At 32.8% G+C, this 18192-nt stretch overlaps 3 protein-coding genes across 3 annotated transcripts; all 3 read right to left on the reverse strand.

The window, feature by feature from the left end:
- Positions 1 to 688: 688 nt before the first annotated feature.
- On the reverse strand, positions 689 to 3874 carry LOC109011295 (low-temperature-induced cysteine proteinase-like). The gene is made up of 5 exons (XM_018992436.2): positions 3321 to 3874; positions 2206 to 2438; positions 1959 to 2096; positions 1360 to 1857; positions 689 to 1151 (listed from the first exon to the last, which is right to left on the reverse strand). Exons 1-5 carry the CDS (start codon positions 3814 to 3816, stop codon positions 1014 to 1016), a joined length of 1503 nt encoding a protein of 500 aa, XP_018847981.1. The 5' UTR covers positions 3817 to 3874; the 3' UTR covers positions 689 to 1013.
- A 4519-nt stretch (positions 3875 to 8393) lies between these two features.
- On the reverse strand, positions 8394 to 10598 carry LOC108998392 (abscisic acid receptor PYL12-like). The gene is made up of 2 exons (XM_035689284.1): positions 10138 to 10598; positions 8394 to 8447 (listed from the first exon to the last, which is right to left on the reverse strand). The coding sequence occupies exons 1-2, from the start codon at positions 10594 to 10596 to the stop codon at positions 8394 to 8396; spliced, it is 513 nt and encodes a 170-aa protein (XP_035545177.1). The 5' UTR covers positions 10597 to 10598.
- Positions 10599 to 15735: 5137 nt separating this feature from the next.
- Positions 15736 to 17155, reverse strand: LOC109011296 (peroxisome biogenesis protein 7). The gene has a single exon (XM_018992437.2). It carries the CDS (start codon positions 17043 to 17045, stop codon positions 16089 to 16091), a length of 957 nt encoding a protein of 318 aa, XP_018847982.1. The 5' UTR covers positions 17046 to 17155; the 3' UTR covers positions 15736 to 16088.
- Positions 17156 to 18192: the final 1037 nt, after the last annotated feature.

Below are 18192 nucleotides of genomic sequence, written 5' to 3' on the forward strand. Positions count from 1 at the left end.
ATTGGAGCAAAATTCCCAGATCTAAAAACCAGATCTTATGCTAGTGTACTTCAACTGGGATTCATAGAAGTCACTGACTTTTTCACTGCATCAGATACTTTGCTGGGTTTGCCATAGAGATAACAAGAATTTTACTTTTGCTGCCCCATGAACTTTCAATTTAAGTTATGAGTTTCATTGATCAAAGATGGTAGAGAAGCAAATCTCAAAGAAATGAAAATCACAGAGAAAAAGAAGCATCTGGTAAACAGCTGAGAATACCATGATTTCAATGTTTCATGTTAAACCAAAGAAAAAAAGAATCCATGTGACAACCTTTCCCACCAAATATTCTTGAATGCCTCTCAGGAAGGTTATAAAAGGATGAATTATAGAAGACCCTAATCACACTTTTCTGAGGCGGACAGCCTCTGGTTGGGGGCAACATTAAAGTTCTGCAATAGAGTATTTCCTGATGCGAACGTTCTCATCTTCATGTGGACAAAGAGCCGCTAAAAAATTTAATATTCATGTGACAACCTTTGATTCTTTGTTGCACTGGGCAGTCAATTGGTCAAATATGTAGGGTCCTCTCAAGAATCTTCAGTTTTTTTCACCCCTTACTTCCTCTCACTTTCTCAGTAACTAAATATGTCTTTGGATTATGGCTTTTATATCACGTTTAGCAGAGTACAAACGGATAGAACTATTCATTCAAGTTTGAACAATGTGAAATTGTATAATAGATCACTTGATTACCATTTGGGTACATTACAATGCCTGGACCAGAACGCCTTTGCTGCTTTGAATGTTGTGCTATAAACTTAGAAAAAACAAGTGGACATAGTTGTAATCAATGAAAATGTTGTTCCAGACACATCATCTGGTGGAAGTATCTGGTTTTGCTTGCAACAAATGTTCAAGAAAGCAATAACAACCCGTCACAGCAGAATTACACAATGCTGCTGCCTTTTGAAGAAATTGAAATAGTAAGAGTAACGACCTGCAAACTTCATAGAAATCCATTACCTCTCTCAGCGTAACGCAGCAAATCGATTCCTCTTCCACTGGAGAGGTTGGTACTCCTCTTTTTGTTCTGGTTTGGACCATGGGAACTTGTGTTTAGCCATTTTCCGCCTACTTGCAGCTACACCCAAGTAATCTCCATAGTTCTGCAGAACAAAAATAAAAAAACAAGTAACTCCTTTGACCAATATATGCACTATTAAGACTATTGGAACGAGTAATTGGACTTTTGTTTGATGCCTTACTGCACTGAACTAATAGTATGCAATCGGTTAAAATTTAATCAATAGATGTAAAATGAAGTCCAATTCCAAAACAAATGGCCTGAAACCAAAGATGGTGTTGTATTTATACCTTGAGACAGAGCCCTTCTTCGATATCACAAAGGGGATAATCACTTGGGCAGCAGTACTCAGTTCCAGAACAGCAAACGGCATTCTCATATGGACAGCAACCATAGATCAGGCAAAAACCATAGAATTCAAATATACAGCAGCACGTTTCATCACTAGGACAATATGAGAAGTCTCCACATTCACTTGGTGTAGGAGAAGGAGGAGGTGGCGGCGGTGTCACGGGTGTAGGTGGTGGTGGTGGTGGAGTTGGGGATGGATAAGGAGAAGGTGAAGAAGACTCTTTAGTTGGATAGGAAGCCATGGCATTAATGGCGCAGACTCCATATGTTAAATTGGTGTTCCTTCTTATGTATATGTATCCCTCGATTCCCCATTCTGTCCCCCATGAATTCTTCACTATCCAATAATCCTCACCATCTTCAGAACCATAGCCCACTATTAAGACTGCATGGTCAATATCATCAGGATCACTTGAACAGTCACCATCGTAGATACCCTGAACAGATGATTACATTTTCATTACCTAAACATGAACTATTTTTCCATTTCAAATTTCCATATATACATATAAACTTGATCAACAAAGATTAGACTTACACTTGTGTATAGCTGAAAGTCCAGTGCAGAACCATCCATACCCACACTAATGGGTTGCTGAACAGTAGCACACAAGAGAGCACTGTCTGATTCTGCCACATCTTCATAGCCGTCAATGGTTACAACTTTGGTTTCCTCCTGATTAAAGTAAAACACCATAAATGAGACATAAAAAAGTGGTAGGATTTTCTAGCACATTATGTTATTTGTTTTAACATGAGTTTTTCTAGCAAGGGTGGAACCATACCTTAGTGGTGTTGCAGGTACCATCCTCACCTGTGTAGGGATAATCAGATTCTGTATCAATCCCACCATTGCTTATTACCCATTCAAAAGCATAGTCCATATAACCTCCTTCACAGCCATAATTGGTTGAATCACAATCCACAAGTTCTTGTTCCGAAAGGCTAATTAGGTCACCAGTGACTAGGGCGTTTATTCCTTCCATGGCACCAGTCGAGGAGAATGACCAACAACTTCCTGTGAGCATAAAACGAATGAACAATTAGGAGATCGTGACAGTGAAGATGAAATGAACATGGTTTCATAATTTTTTCATACAAAAGAGACATAACTTCCTCATAGCTACTGCATAGTGATTCCTCCCGACTAAATTAAGATACTTGAACTATAAACTGATGCAATCAGAAAGAAAGTACTTTTTCTTTATGCCAAGAAGATTTGTAATCAACAGCATATCAAAGCATTTCTTAAAAAAACAGAGTTTGTAACGAAACAGAGACAGAAATCTTTATCTGTTCATATTTTCATAGTTTTCAAGGCGTCCCATGACCCTCTGTTTTCTGCCAAGTTCTTTAATAACTAACTTCTGAGAAGAAAAAAAGAAGCACGTCTGGTAAAATTTAGCTGGGCAGATGACACCGCTGGCATATTGTCTACTGCAATTCATTCTCATCAAGTTTAATTAAACTTGTTAGTTGCTGCAATCAATATACTTCCTTGGGTTAGATACTGCAATAACTGCATATTAACAAAAAGTTTTTATCTTTTTTGTCAAGACAGCTTGTACTCTGTACACACAAAAGAAAGTGTTTTATGGACAAAAGAACATGTTTTACTTTTATTCGCAGGCATTTTTTATAATTATATAATAGTCAGTTTGGTTTGACAATTTGTTGAGATTAGAAGGCTACATTTTATAGAATAATATTCTCCTTTTCCGTTGGTTTTCATCTGCACATCAAGCCTTCCTGTCAGTGTCTGTACGAATAAATTGATCTAAAAGTCAATGAACGATGAAAACTAGACCATTTTTCTGCCACTCATTCATCCATTTTTCTTAAGTAAAAAGAAACGCAACAGCATAAAAATACCCAAATATTTTACAGAATGAAAACTTACCGCAAGATCCCTGGTCCTTAACGCCGGTCACAATCCCCTTGTTCCTCCAATCCAAGGACGAAGGAACATCGTCACAAGAACGCAATTTTTGCTGCATGTTCCTACTTACAAGAGTGTTGCTCTTCTTGTTGAAGGGCTTCTTCACCTTTGACAAGTAAACCTCCCTGAATTCCTCATTGCTCATGTCGGCAAACCTGTTCAATCCCAGGCGGTGAGCATTGGACGACGACTCTCTCCTTGCGTTCTTCTCTATTATGTAATTCAAATTCCTCCTGAAAATATCGAACCTCTTCTCCGCTTCCTGCTCATGCTCGTACACCCTTTTGTGCTTCTCCCTCCATCGTTGGAAGAGCTCGATGACTCGTTCCTCTGAAAGAGAGCTGTCCAGGCCATCATGATTCAGTATTGAGTACTCCCTTGGTAGGCTGAAACAGAGGGATGTGAGTGATGTACAGACAAAGAAAATAACAAGCAATTGAATTTTCTGGGAACCCATTTTCTCCAAGTGGAATCCCAAAAAAGGGTTTCCAGGTCCCTGTGAGTTTGATATGTAACATGATTAACGTGTTGTATATATATAAGGTTGGAAATACTAACCCTAATTCACAGCCTACCAGTCAGCCCAAGAATACTCGTGCTTCCGGCCGCCCTTTCATATTTTAAATTCTACAATGATGAAACTTGCATATTATGTTATGAAGAGACCAAAATAACATTTGATTTCCCAAACCATTTCACTGTTTTGAGGACATTTTGGTAGTCAGCCTAAGTGGTATTTATCCAGAATAATTTGTTGCATACCAAATTATTGTGGTGGTTCTTACTCGTCCGCCATTCAGACCGTTTGACTTTCGAGTGGAAGAGCAGAAGAACAGACCGAGCTAACAGTCAACCAATCTGCATGTTGGAATTAGTTTTAGAAAGGTTGCTTATGGGAGAGGCTAAAGGCTAAAGGCTAAAGCCATGTCACAGCTGTTCCTGATCACAACATAGTCTTATGATCGATGCAGGTGCTGTCTGTTCAGATATGATCAGGAATGTCGTCAAGGATCAGAAATTTTTATTCATAATATTTTTGATAATTCGAGATACATATAGGTACAACGTGCCATACAGTATAATTTGAGTATATATATGCCTGATCAAGCATCTGATAAAAAGAAGCATATATAAATGGCCTGATCCACCATAAGATTGAAATAAAAGTACAGATTTTCAGTGAATTTTCAACCCTGATTATAAGTTTGAATTAACTATTTTGATCTATAAACAAATTAACATATTAACTATTTTGATCTAATTACGTACGTTAATTAGCATGAAAATAAATCTCAGAAAACCGAGCGATACCTAAAAAAAAAAAAAAAAAAAAAAACCGAGCGGTCTGTCTCTCATCTAATATCAATTGGTTCAGTCAATTAAGAAATCAAACCCTAACGTCATAAAAGGAGTCCCATATTGTATTTTATCAGATCAGTAGCAATTAATTAATTCCAGAGTTACTCTCATGTGGTACTCTCTTCGTCTCCTATTTTCTACTTCTTAATGTTACATGCAGTCGTGGAGTACACAAGTACAGTACAGTCCTTTTAAAAAATAATAAAATTTACTATTAAAAAATTAATTTTTTTATCATATGGGTCCTTTATTTATAATTTACTTTTTTAAAAATGATTGTGCGGCGCTTGTATACTCATGATTATAACTATTATTTCTCTACACTAAATATATATTCATATCGATATTGATGAAGTATGATTTGATTTGTAATATTTAAATACGTAATTATTTCTTACAAATTAAGTCCACTAATATGTACATACGGACTTGTGAGTATAATTTTTCTATTAATAACGGAAAAAGGTGAGATTGGTGCCCCTAACTGAAACAATATTTTCAGTTGATATATAAGCTTGCAAAAGTTGAAGGGGAAGAATTGAAAAATGGAGTCAAAATTAACGCCTTTGATCATCTCAGTTTTTGTTGATTGATCAGGCGTTAAGAAAAGGTTTTCCATCATTATGGCTGAGAACTATCCAAGTATTTACCATCTGGTGACCGCTTTAATTTCCTTTTTTTTCTTTTTTTTTTTTTTTGTTACAGTGGGGGATACTGGCCGGAAGTCTGAAATAGTGATCGGATATACTTTTATGAAAAAATCTATTCATTTTTTTTTTTATCATCTTTTCATTATTTTTTATATTAGATAATAGATTTATAAGTATAATATAATAAATAATTTTTAATTATTTACTGTTACATCATAAAATAATGAAAATATAATAAAAAAATAGATAATAAATAGCACTTCCTTTTTACTTTTCTAGACAGTAGTGGGTCGGGCTTCTATAGAAAAAACCCAACCTTCTTCGCCACAAATAGAAAAGTGCATTATCCAATCTTTAAAGTAAATGCTAATCAATTGACTACAAATCTCCAAAAAAACAAATTTCCTTTTTCTTTTTAATTTGTAAAGCTAAAGAATTGAGGGGGCGAAACATATGGCTTTGGTTTTCATACAAGATGCAATTAAGTGTACATGTCATTTAGACGTTTGGATTCGAAGATAATTTGAAATGAGTTGAAATAGATTGTGAATAGTAATGAGATGAGTTGTGAATAGTAGTGAGATTTGTGAGTTAAAATTACTGAATAGTAATGAATAGTAATAAGATGAGTTGAGATGAGCTGAGATGTCCTGCAAATCCAAACAAGTGGTGATCATTTCATATGATATTATATACAAATCTTTTTATCAGTTTGAGTATTTGGAATAAATAATAATTTCACAGATACATATCTTGAAAGGAAGAATAACGGAAGGATCATGAGAAGAAAAGGAAGAGGAGTTGGGCGTTGGTCTAAAGAGAGAGAAACTAGGAATAGATCAGATCAGGTTTAGAACGAAATGTATATATGTGAGGACAACATATTAATTTGCCCTAAAGTCTCAACCAATATTTATCGTTAATAATTAATTATTAGTTCATTGATTAGCAAAGTCTCCAAAGTCCAAAGTCAAGCAAAGCATGCATGTGGCTGATAACCCTGCACGATTATCTAGCATGGGCCGCGTAGTAAATTCCTTAAAATATCTTCTAGCTAGCTTCATCAAATATATTTAAGAAAATAATTCTTTTTTTTTTTTTTAAAGTTAGGTACGTCTAAATATTAATAATATATTTTCAGGGAAAAAAGGTCGAAAAACTACATCAAGTTTGATAACAATTCTGATCAAGAAGATTATAAGTTGCAGCCCACTATTGGACAAATGATAGTTATGATAAGTATTATACAATTTTTTTTAAAAAAAAAGTAAATAAATATAAAATTTATATTAAGAAAATAATTTTTTAATAATAATTTTTTTTTTTTTCCAAAACAACTTTACGTATGTCTGACGGTTGGTTATTGATAGCATTCCCAAGACTGTTAAAATTTTCCCAGAAAAAAAAAAAAAAAAAGAATTATGTACGTCATGACTTGCATAGTTGCACGTGGGTAGGCCAAGGACAAAAAGGTCTTTCGTCCCATTAGAAGCTATGGCTTGTATTTGGGAGCTTCAAGTTTGTCTCTGCACGGAATTATATATTTGTCTGAGCAAATGTATTTTGTTGAGGATAAACATAGATAGTTGCGAGCGAATTCTCGTCGTCGTATATGAACGAAAACTACAATTTCCTCACTCGAAACGAGAAACATTCAAATAATATTTATTATTTATTAAATACTATTCAAAATATATATTTATAACACAAACAATAATAAATGATCGTTGTAGCCCGAACCCGCCATTAATTTTATACATGAATAATACATTTTACTTATAATATATATGATCTTGCATAACCCCAATAAAGAAAAGTTTAAAATCTTGCAAGTGGTTTTTGTTACGTTAAGCTGCGTTTGAATGTTGAAGTGGATTGAGTTGAATTGAGTTGAGATGATAAAATATTGTTAGAATATTATTTTTTAATATTATTATTATTTTGAGATTTGAAAAATTGAATTGTTTATTATATTTTATGTTAAAATTTAAAAAAATTATAATAATGAATTGAGATGAGTTGAGATGGATTGATAATCCAAACTTAATGTTTCTTTTGAAAGTAATTAATATATATATATATATGGTTCATGATTTTTAAGGAATTGCTGGTTGAAATATATAGTTAAACTATTTTTTTTTTTTAAATACACAAGAGTACTTAAACACTCTATAATTATATATAAGATTATTCAAGTATAATAATAATAACATTAATTTATCCTTTTTTTTTTTTTTTTTTTTTTGTATGATGAGCAGGTCAATGACGTCAATTGGCAGCAACTTTTTTTGACGAGTGAGAATATGATTCTGTTCTGAACTCTTGTTCGTTTTTTTCGGCTAGTCAGAGGGAATCTCTTTTCCTTACAAGAGTTTTGAATCCATTAGCAACGCCTAGGCGCGATAAAAAAGCCTGCCGCCTATGATTACTTTGTTATGTTCTAAGGGTGAGTTTGGTTTCTAAACTCATCTCAACTCATCATTACAATTTTTTCAAATTTCAATACAAAATATAATAAATAATTTAACTTTTTCAAATTCCAAAATAATAATAATATTAAAAAATAATATTCTAACAATATTTTATCATCTCAACTCAACTCACTTCAACATCCAAACACAACCTAAATCGAGGCACTTCCAAAATCACTTTACGATCGAACTCATGAGACTCGGCGCATGCAAGCGTAGGATTAGATCAGGAGCCCAGTTCCCATAACTTGATTAAAAAACTTGAAGATATTAAGCAAAAAAAAGAACAAGTTATAGCAATTTTTGGATGCAAAACTCAAGGGGTCATATATAGATTCCCCATGATCAGTCTTGTCATGAGTCATCTTATATGCCACATGTGTATATATATATATATATATATATATGTATATATAGCTGAATCTGAATCTGATCTGAATCCGAATCCTCAGAACATTTTCTTACTAGGATATGATCCTCGTAATATGTGTGTGTGTATTATATATATATATATAATAGTATGTATATAGATTTTGGAAAATATAAAGAACTTATTAAAAATCAAGATTCCCTGCACGAGCCATCTTCTCGGTCATCCTAGCCAAACACTTAGTACGTTTGGGTGTTGAAAAGTGTTGAGAAGTGTTGAGAATGTTTGTGAATAGTTATGAGTAGAGATTGGAGTGAGTTTGTGGGTCCCATTGAGAGTATTTTAAGTTGTTTGGATGTGTGAAGTATGTTGAGTTGTTGACTTTTGAGTAAGTAGTTGATAAATGTGTGGGTCCCATAAATATTATAGTGATTTTATTTTTAGTAATAAATATTATAATGATTTTATTATAGTGATTTTTTAATATTAATAAATATTATAGTGATTTTATTTTACTTTATATATAATAATGATAAATATTATAATGATTTTATTTTTAATTTATATATAATTGTGATAAATATTATAATGATTTTATTTATATATATATAATAGTTATAAATATTATAGTAATGTTATTTTTTATTTATATATTATAGTGATTTTATTTTTAATTTATATATAATAGTGATAAATATTATAGTAGTTTATTTTTATTTATATATAATAGTGATTTTATTTTTTATTTATATATTATAGTGATTTTATTTTTTATTTATATATTATAATGATTTTATTTTTTATTTATATTTAATAGTGATAAATATTATAGTGATTTTATTTATTATTTATATATTATAGTGATTTTATTTATTATTTATATATTATAATGATTTTATTTTTTTATTTATATTTAATAGTGATAAATATTATAGTGATTTTATTTTTTATTTATATATTATAGTGATTTTATTTTTTATTTATATATTATAATGATTTTATTTTTTATTTATATTTAATAGTGATAAATATTATAGTGATTTTATTTATTATTTATATATTATAGTGATTTTATTTTTTATTTATATATTATAGTTATAAATATTTTTTATTTATATATTATAGTGATTTTATTTTTTATTTATATATTATAGTGATTTTAATTTTAATTTATATATTATAGTGATTTTATTTTTTATTTATATAATATAATGATTTTATTTTTTATTTATATATAATAGTGATAAATATTTTTTATTTATATATTATAGTGATTTTTTATTATTTATATATTATAATGATTTTTTTTATTTATATTTAAAAGTGATAAATATTATAGTGATTTTATTTTTTATTTATATATTATAGTGATTTTATTTTTTATTTATATATTATAGTGATAAATATTTTTTATTTATATATTATAGTGATTTTATTTTTTATTTATATATTATAGTAATTTTATTTTTTACTTATATATTATAGTGATAAATATTTTTTATTTATATATTATAGTGATTTTTTATTATTTATATATTATAATGATTTTTTTTATTTATATTTAATAGTGATAAATATTATAGTGATTTTATTTTTTATTTATATATTATAGTGATTTTATTTTTTATTTATATATAATAGTGATAAATATTTTTTATTTATATATTATAGTGATTTTATTTATTTATATATTATAACGATTTTTTTTATTTATATTTAATAGTTATAAATATTATAGTGATTTTATTTTTTATTTATATATAATAGTGATAAGTATTATAGAATGTTTGTGAATAGTTATGAGTAGAGATTGAAGTGAGTTTGTGGGTCCCATTGAGAATATTTTAAGTTGTTTGGTATGTGAAGTATTTTCAAAAGTACGAGAATACTTGAAAAGTGTTGAGGACACTTGGTCACCCAAACACAGCCTTAAGGTTGCATCCAATTATAGTATCCGCAAAAGTGCACGTATCCTCCTTACTACTTCCCAAGGGAACATCCACCACGTACGACTCGATCACCACCGTCGTCTTTTCCTCGGCCTTCTCATACAAAGTTGTGGTAGAACGATAATTCACGAGCCGGTGATCGCCACCAATGATGCTGAAAATCATGATGTGCATATCGTCGTCGAGCTTTTCAAGCCTCTCGGTGCTAGTTCTGGCTGGTAAGCCGGAAACAAGCTTCACGTCACGTATGCTTCCTATGCCGCCATTATTGCCAGCGCGCATGGTGCTACTCCGGACGAACTGCTTGTATGCTTTTGGGTTCTCGAAGCGGCGGACCACGGACCAAACTAGGGGAAGGGGTGCGTCTATGGTTTGGACTTGGAATGAACCGCACTGGTTTGCTGAGAGGACGGGGTTGTGGTAGCGACTCATCATCATGACTGCAGCTGCTTCTGGTTTTTGGATCCCTTGAATATTTCGATATTGGCTTGGGTTATGCAGCATCTTGTTGTTCATGTTGTTCTTAGCTGTTAATGCATGTGGTGTGTACATGTACGTTTATATGCATATATATAGGTGCCTGTGTGTGCGCTTTTTTACCAGCTTGGGCTGAGATTGATTTGCCAAATTTTGAAGGTACCGTCTGGGATAAGAGCATCCAAGATCACTTCTGTTTTTGGCTTCTTTTGCTTGACTCGGTAGAGGCCGGTTACTCTTTCTTTGAGTTTTGGCTTTTTCTGATCAGCCGTGTAATTTCTTGGGTTCTGAGCAATGTTTTGAATACGGAATACGGTACCGGATGGCGTACCGGTCAAGACACTGGAACGAAATATTTCGATATCGGTATCGTTTCGTGTACCGTTTCGGAATAGTCGATATATGAATAAATTATATATATAAATATATATAATAATTATATTCTAAAATAATAGTTTATATATGAATAAATTATATATAAATACATACATACATATAAATTATAAATAGTCTAATTTAAATTGGGGATCAAAAAATAAATTTGTAGTTTAAAAAAACGAAAAAAAAAAAAAAAATACAGGCCGAAATATCGGCCGGTACCGGCCGGTATTTTGGCCGGTACGGTATATATTTAGTACCTGTACCGGCCGGACGGCCGAAATGAAAAATTTCGGCCGTACCGGCCGGTACGGTACGAAATTAAAAACATTGGTTCTGAGTTTTGTCTTGAGTGCCTACCTAGTTTAATTCATTTTGGACCGATCCTTTAAGCTACGAGTAATGCTACGTATTATGGTGTATAAACGTTATATAATTAATTTTAAAAAAAATTTAATTTATTATCATGTACATTTTATATTTATTTTTTTTAAATAATTATACGACGATTACAGTAAGGTACATTGGTTCTTGAAGTTTGTAATGAATGCAACGACAATTTCTTATAACCATGTGTTTTTGACACGTACGTCTATTTCAATAATATTTATTTCAATCCTATGGACCTATAATATTAATGTTGGTGCAGTAGGATGAAAACTATATATATATATATATATATATGAGATACATATAATAGTAGAAAGAATATATATAAAACATGATTTTAGATAAAAAAAATAATAATAATAAATTACTTAAATATCTTTTTATGTTACCTTTAGATTATTTTAAACTCTTAAGTGATAAATTTCTATATCAATAACAGTACTACTAAAACTCAATTTTTGAAAATGATATTATCGACGCCTTTGGGACATTTTTATGATTAATTTCTTGAGTGATTGAACGCTTAATATATAGTATTGGTCCAATAAATAATTATCTGGGATCGCTTTTAAACATCTTAAATAGCTTCCATTCGTGTATAATTAATGGTTTTAAACATCTTAAATTAATAACAAGCTCTAATTTCAGGCGTGGTCTTGAATTGATTGGCCTAGCTAGCTATATATGACGTATACAGCAAGCTCTATGTATACGTACAATGTTGTTGCTTGAAGACCGGCGTGTGGTTCCTGATAGACCAACGTCAAACAGAGAGACAGCTACGACGTGGCAGCAGGGGAATCCATGGATATGTATACTAATATAATAAGTGTGAATAATTATGAACAGTAATTTTTATCGTCTTCTGTGTTGCAGTCCCTTTTTTTAAGCATTATGTATTGGACACTACAATATAAGTCTAATATAATAAATTAATAACACATAAGTCTAAAAAATTGTTTGTTAATATGGTTTCAGTAAGTATAATTATTAATTTGATAATTTGCATAACCTATGAATCATATAGGTACAATTTACAAATCTAATTAATTAATTAATAATCTGAGTATATCATATAAATATGCTTACTAATCTTAACAATTAGCTATGGACCATACATGTCTGTATGATGTAATTTAATTTTTGAGTTATAACTCATGAGCATATGGCCCTAAAAGTTCAGAATATGTTATATACATATTAATTATAATATACTTACAACTTATTTCATGTATTGTTTATACTTTAAACTCTTATTTAGTTTGTTCTACAAACCCAGCCCATATATAGCTTGTTCTATAAGCCCAGCCCTTATATAGTTATAGACTATATACCATACAGTGCCGTTTTGTATCGTTATTCTAAATAAGCTCTAAAATGATTGCACTCTCACTTTGTCAGCTTCATTTGGTATTTAAATTCATCTCAACTCATTTTAATTTATTATTATAAATTTTTTAAATCTTAAGACAAAATATAATAAAGAATTCAATTTTTTTAAATTTTAAAATAATAATAATATTAAAAAATAATATTTTAACAATATTTTATCATCTCAACTCAGTTCAATATCCAAATGCAACCGAAGCCGCCATTTCTTTCTCTTTATCTCTTGTTGCTGCCGTGCTTGTCATCGAAAGCCCTTTAAATTATCTAAAGCACCCCTTGTCGTTGTTTCATCATTTGTTGAAAACAATAGTCTCTAGAGTCCTCAAGCCCCCTGTCTCTCAGTATTTTTATGTTCTTCTTGGCACTTCCTTTGATTTTTATTGGCACTTCATTCTTAGATGTACCTTAAGAGCAAAGATCGATTTCAAATGAGTTTCAAGCTTGAGTTGTGTTTTCCTTTTCCTTGATATGTTCTCTCTTTGCAACCAAATGCTAGTTTTTCTTGATCTATTGCTACTAGTAATTTTTTTCTAATTTTGTTTGGATTTTGATCGTTTTTCTGGCGGAGTTAGATTATAATCTATAGAAGTTGGAGTCAGAGTTCAGAATCAACTCAGACAAAGTCAAATTCGAATTTAGAAAATACCAACTCCGATTCAATCGGTGCTCACTCGTAAGGCTACAAGCATAAAATCATTTTTTCTATAAGGTATTTTTTTTTAAAAAAATGTAAAACTCAGTTACGGGTACTAAATATTAATTCGTAACTTGCATTATATAATCATACCCGCATTCAGATTAGAGCGGGTACGAAATCGATTGGACTGGAAAGAAATTGGCCGGTTGCACAGTTCTAATACATGCAAAATTTGGAACCCAGAACGTATAATTTATATAATTCGCTGCAAAATCACTACACTACCCCTTGAAATTTATTAAGTTACATTCATTTCATTTTATTCCTTTCGTTTGTATATACTGTTTTAGAAACGCCAGCTCAACACCAATAATTATCTTGCATGTATCTTTTTACGTGCCACGTGAAAAACTTATAAAAATAATGAACAAAGTGCAAAAAAACCATTAAAAAAAAAAAAAGGAGCCAAAGAACCACTCGTGTTTGTCCCGTTGGATCATATCTAAGAGACGAAGATACCGAAAATCTAACCCTGTTTTGCAAGATGATCTAATTACGTATAGTCCAGATATAGATGATTTTGGCAATGAATACATAAAACTAAGTACATAGAGCAGCAATTAATTACACAAAAATGAACTCAATGTTTGCTTAAACATATATAGGAATAATAAAACAATTTCACAAATCGAACAGGGCCTAAATAGAGTGTGCCAAATTGCCAATACTTAGAATGAGGAAAGAATAGTATATGGGCTAGCACATCCAAAGTGTAATATGTGCCCTACAAAGGAACCAATCAAACAAAAACGAGTAATGCTACATACAGTCGTGAAATGCGCAAATGCCGTGCAGTTGCTTTGAAAAAAAATAGAGTCCACTATTAAAAAATTAATTTTTTTTTTATGTGAATCTCATATTTATTCACTTTTTTCAAAACGACTGCACGTCGCTTGCACACTCACGACTGCAAGTATCATTTCTCTTTCCAGTCACTGAAAAGAAGGTGGATACTCTCAATACATATGAATGAAGTAACATAAGCTGATATAAATACCTAAACCTCATGGACTTGCAAGGAAGTTTTCCTTCAGATTTGATGATATGCATCTTGTAAAGCAAGCAGATGGTAAATGCAGCATATTGAATCATTGATTGTGAGTCTTACGAATTATAAAAAAACTAACAAATAGTGTGTATAGCTAATGACAAAGCAGCCACCCTTGAAATAGTGTGTATAGCTAATGAACAATAAACAAGAATTCATGAGAACAATACGACATTTTACTTCCACAAGCATGACCTTTCGACCACGAAGCTAAAGGTCACTTGGAAAGCCGTGCAAATACCATTGAGTAAAAAAATTAATTGTCAACAATAAAATGGTACAAGAATGCGAGTTATCTTGTAGTTGCATGAAGAAAATATAGGGCCAACTTCATCCAGTCGTCCATTGTGTGAGCTATCGAGCAAAGATGTCCACTAACCTCATGAAAACCAGAGGATTGGCCCATTGGGGACCGAATATGATTTTCTTAGTTGTGCTTCACTGCATCCTAGGATGTATCTAAACCAAGATATAGAGCTTGACCAAAAAAAATGTATTCTGCCGATTTTCCTATTATGTCGATTCTCACAACAAATCACTTAAAACTTTTTTGATAAATAACAAGTCACTTAAAACTTTTGCTCTACATGCCCATTAATGATACCCATTGTAATCGTTTTTTATAAAATAAATTATATCTATTTTAACCCTGCAGAAGAAAAGCATAGAAATTCATTTCTTTATGTAAGATAAAAGTTTTATTGAAAGAATAGCATAGAGATTCATATAAATATATTTTAAATGAGCTTATAGCAGTATGAATGTACAGCACCAAAGTTCCTAAACTTTATGCAGACATTCTTGTGCATAGCGCACACACAAGGACTGGCATCCAAACTCTTTATAACTCATGGGAGACCCCCAAACATATGCCAAGTTTCAACATTTAAGTAATGCTAACGAGACAATCTTTCCTTATAGAAGATTGTAATTCAACTTTTTTCTTTCAAATTAGCACACAAGGCAGTAAACAATGGAAATAAGAAGAGAATCCTCGCACAACGTTTAGCACTCTATACCCTAACAAGCGAAGCCAACAATAAATGTATCCTTTTGAAATTGAACGAGCAATGCAATACAATTTAGATTGTCTACTAATGAATATGATTATTTGCCAATCTCGTAAAAAAGTCTAAATTTATCATGCAAACGCCAGCATATAATATAATCTCCAAAATATACTAGAAGGGTCGTTGCATTCTGAAAAATCCCATGTGCGAGGAATATATTTTCCTAAAGAGGACGCATCCAATGGAATTCAGAACAGCACCAAAGAACTCGAACCTGCTGTTTTATTTGGGAGAAAAAAAAACTAATAAGCAGGGACTGTTCACTTAGGAAGTTTTTCATCAATGTGCACAGCGAAATGACTCTGACGATCAATCGGCAACCCAAAGAACAACAACAACATCTCCACCAGACACCCCCACCCACCCCCCCGTGTAGGCATCACATCCTTAACTTTTCACTACCTAAGCGGCTTCGCGTTGATCTCAAGATGAAAAAGACAACAAATCCATACAAAAAGAAATAAAATAAAAGACTTTCCTTTTAGAAAGCTCTCGGGTCGGTTCCGTGCTGCCAAACATAGACGAGCTCATCCCAGCCGGTACTGGCGAGCAAACCCTCTACAAGCACGCTCATATCCACCCCGACTGCAAACTCCGTGTGGTGATCGTACCGCCCCACGAGCGCGTCCTCCACCATATAATCCCACAAGCACACGGTCATGTCGTACGAGCACGACACCATCAGACTTTGCCTGTGAGGCGAGAACTTCACCTTCCTCACAGCGTAGCCGTGCCCATTCAGAACCGAGACCGGGACCCTGTAGCTCCTCACGTCCCAGACCTTGATCGTCTTGTCCACGGAAGCCGTGGCGATACAACAATCGTCGTACTTGTTCCAGTCGCAGGAGAGGACCTCGAATTCGTGAGCGGGGATGATCATGGTGGAGCCCGGCTCACGTACGTCCCAGATGCGTAGGGTGCAGTCGCCGGAGGCTGAGGCGAATACGTCGCCGTGGCGGGGGTTCCAGACGGCAGAGTAGACGCAGTAGGCGTGCTCCTTGAAGGTGCGGACGGAGGTGGGGCGGTCGATGGTCCAGAGCTTCACGGTATCGTCCCAGGAGGAAGAGAGGAAGGAGTCGCGGCGGACGGGGTTGTAGTCTGCCGAGTGGACCTCGCGGGTATGCTCGTGGAAGGAGCGGATGGGGTTGGAGGAAGCGGGGAGGGCAAGGTCGTAGATCTTGAGGGAGCCATCGGCGACGGCGGCTACTAGGAGGGACTCGTGGGACTCGGACCAGGCAAGGTCGTAGACGCCGTCGGCAGTTTCGAAGGAGGCGAGCTCAGAGATTTGGGGGGTTGGAGATGAAGGCAGGTCGAGGACGTGGAGGCGGCCGTTGCCAAGGATGCCGAAGTTCTGGGAGGTGGCGACGGCGAGACGGGATTCGTAGAAGGGACTGAACTTGACGGAATAGCCGTTGAATGGGGTTTTGAAGACCGGCATGGCTGCGATGACGGCGGTTGTTGGATTATTGCGGGGGATTTGGGGGAACGATCTAAGATTCTGAGGTGCTTTGATTTTATCTTCTACACTGGCTTTGGAATTCTGAAAAAATTAAATTAAAATTATATCCAACTTATATTCAATTATTAGCCGTATCTATTTTTTTACCAAAAAAAAAATATTATATGAGACTTATCCATATACTATTATTTTCTTTTTACTTTTTTCTTTTTTGCAATATTTTCACCACACTCTTTCTTTATTAATATTTAAAAACATTACATAATAATGCAGATAAAGAGTAGATAAACCATTATCTAATTAGTTATTTGGTGTGCACACATGGTGCATTTTGTTTTTTCTGTTTTTAATAAAAGAAATTAAAAAAAAAATGCACGATCGGCAGTAGAAATTACATAAATGTTTGAGATTACTCTAAATATAAGTTTTCTAGAAAATCTTTGAAATTACAAGCATTGAGGGGTTTATTTTTTTATGTCCTAGATTTTCGATACCACAACATCCACACGTCGGTCTTATACACTGAAATTGCTTCTTCTGCCAGCCATTTTTTAATGTCCTTGATCATTTCTCATGCCCCTATCATTTTTTCTCTGCCTTTTAGAGTAGGTAATCAGTCTCGCTACTTTAAGGGTAGGTTTAGAAGATGAGATGAAAATTTATATTTTATTTTAAAATTTAAAATATTATATTTTAAAATTATTATTATTTTAAAATTTAAAAAATATGTATTAAAATTTAAAAAAATTAAATTATTTATTATATTTTATATAAAAATTTTAAAAAAATATAATAATAAAATAATATAAATATTTTATATTTTATCTTATACTCAAACCTGCCCTAAAGGAGGGTGGAGACCATCCCATTTCGACGTTGGTCTGGACTTTTTTATTCTATTTGTGTGTTGATTCGGTCTCACAATCATCTATTTGATGTTTTGATAAAAATCTCCAATCAAGGACAAGCCCTGGTGGGTTTCGTGGCTTCACTCTCGAGGGAAACTTTTTGACTCGTTTTACCTCTTAATTCGATTCGACGGATTTATTATATATTGTATTAAATTCTTGTATGGATGTCGCACTGTATATTTGATTATGATCTAAATAAAACTTTATATTACTTC

Source organism: Juglans regia, chromosome 4 (genome assembly GCF_001411555.2).
Source record: "Juglans regia cultivar Chandler chromosome 4, Walnut 2.0, whole genome shotgun sequence".
Taxonomy (NCBI): domain Eukaryota; kingdom Viridiplantae; phylum Streptophyta; class Magnoliopsida; order Fagales; family Juglandaceae; genus Juglans; species Juglans regia.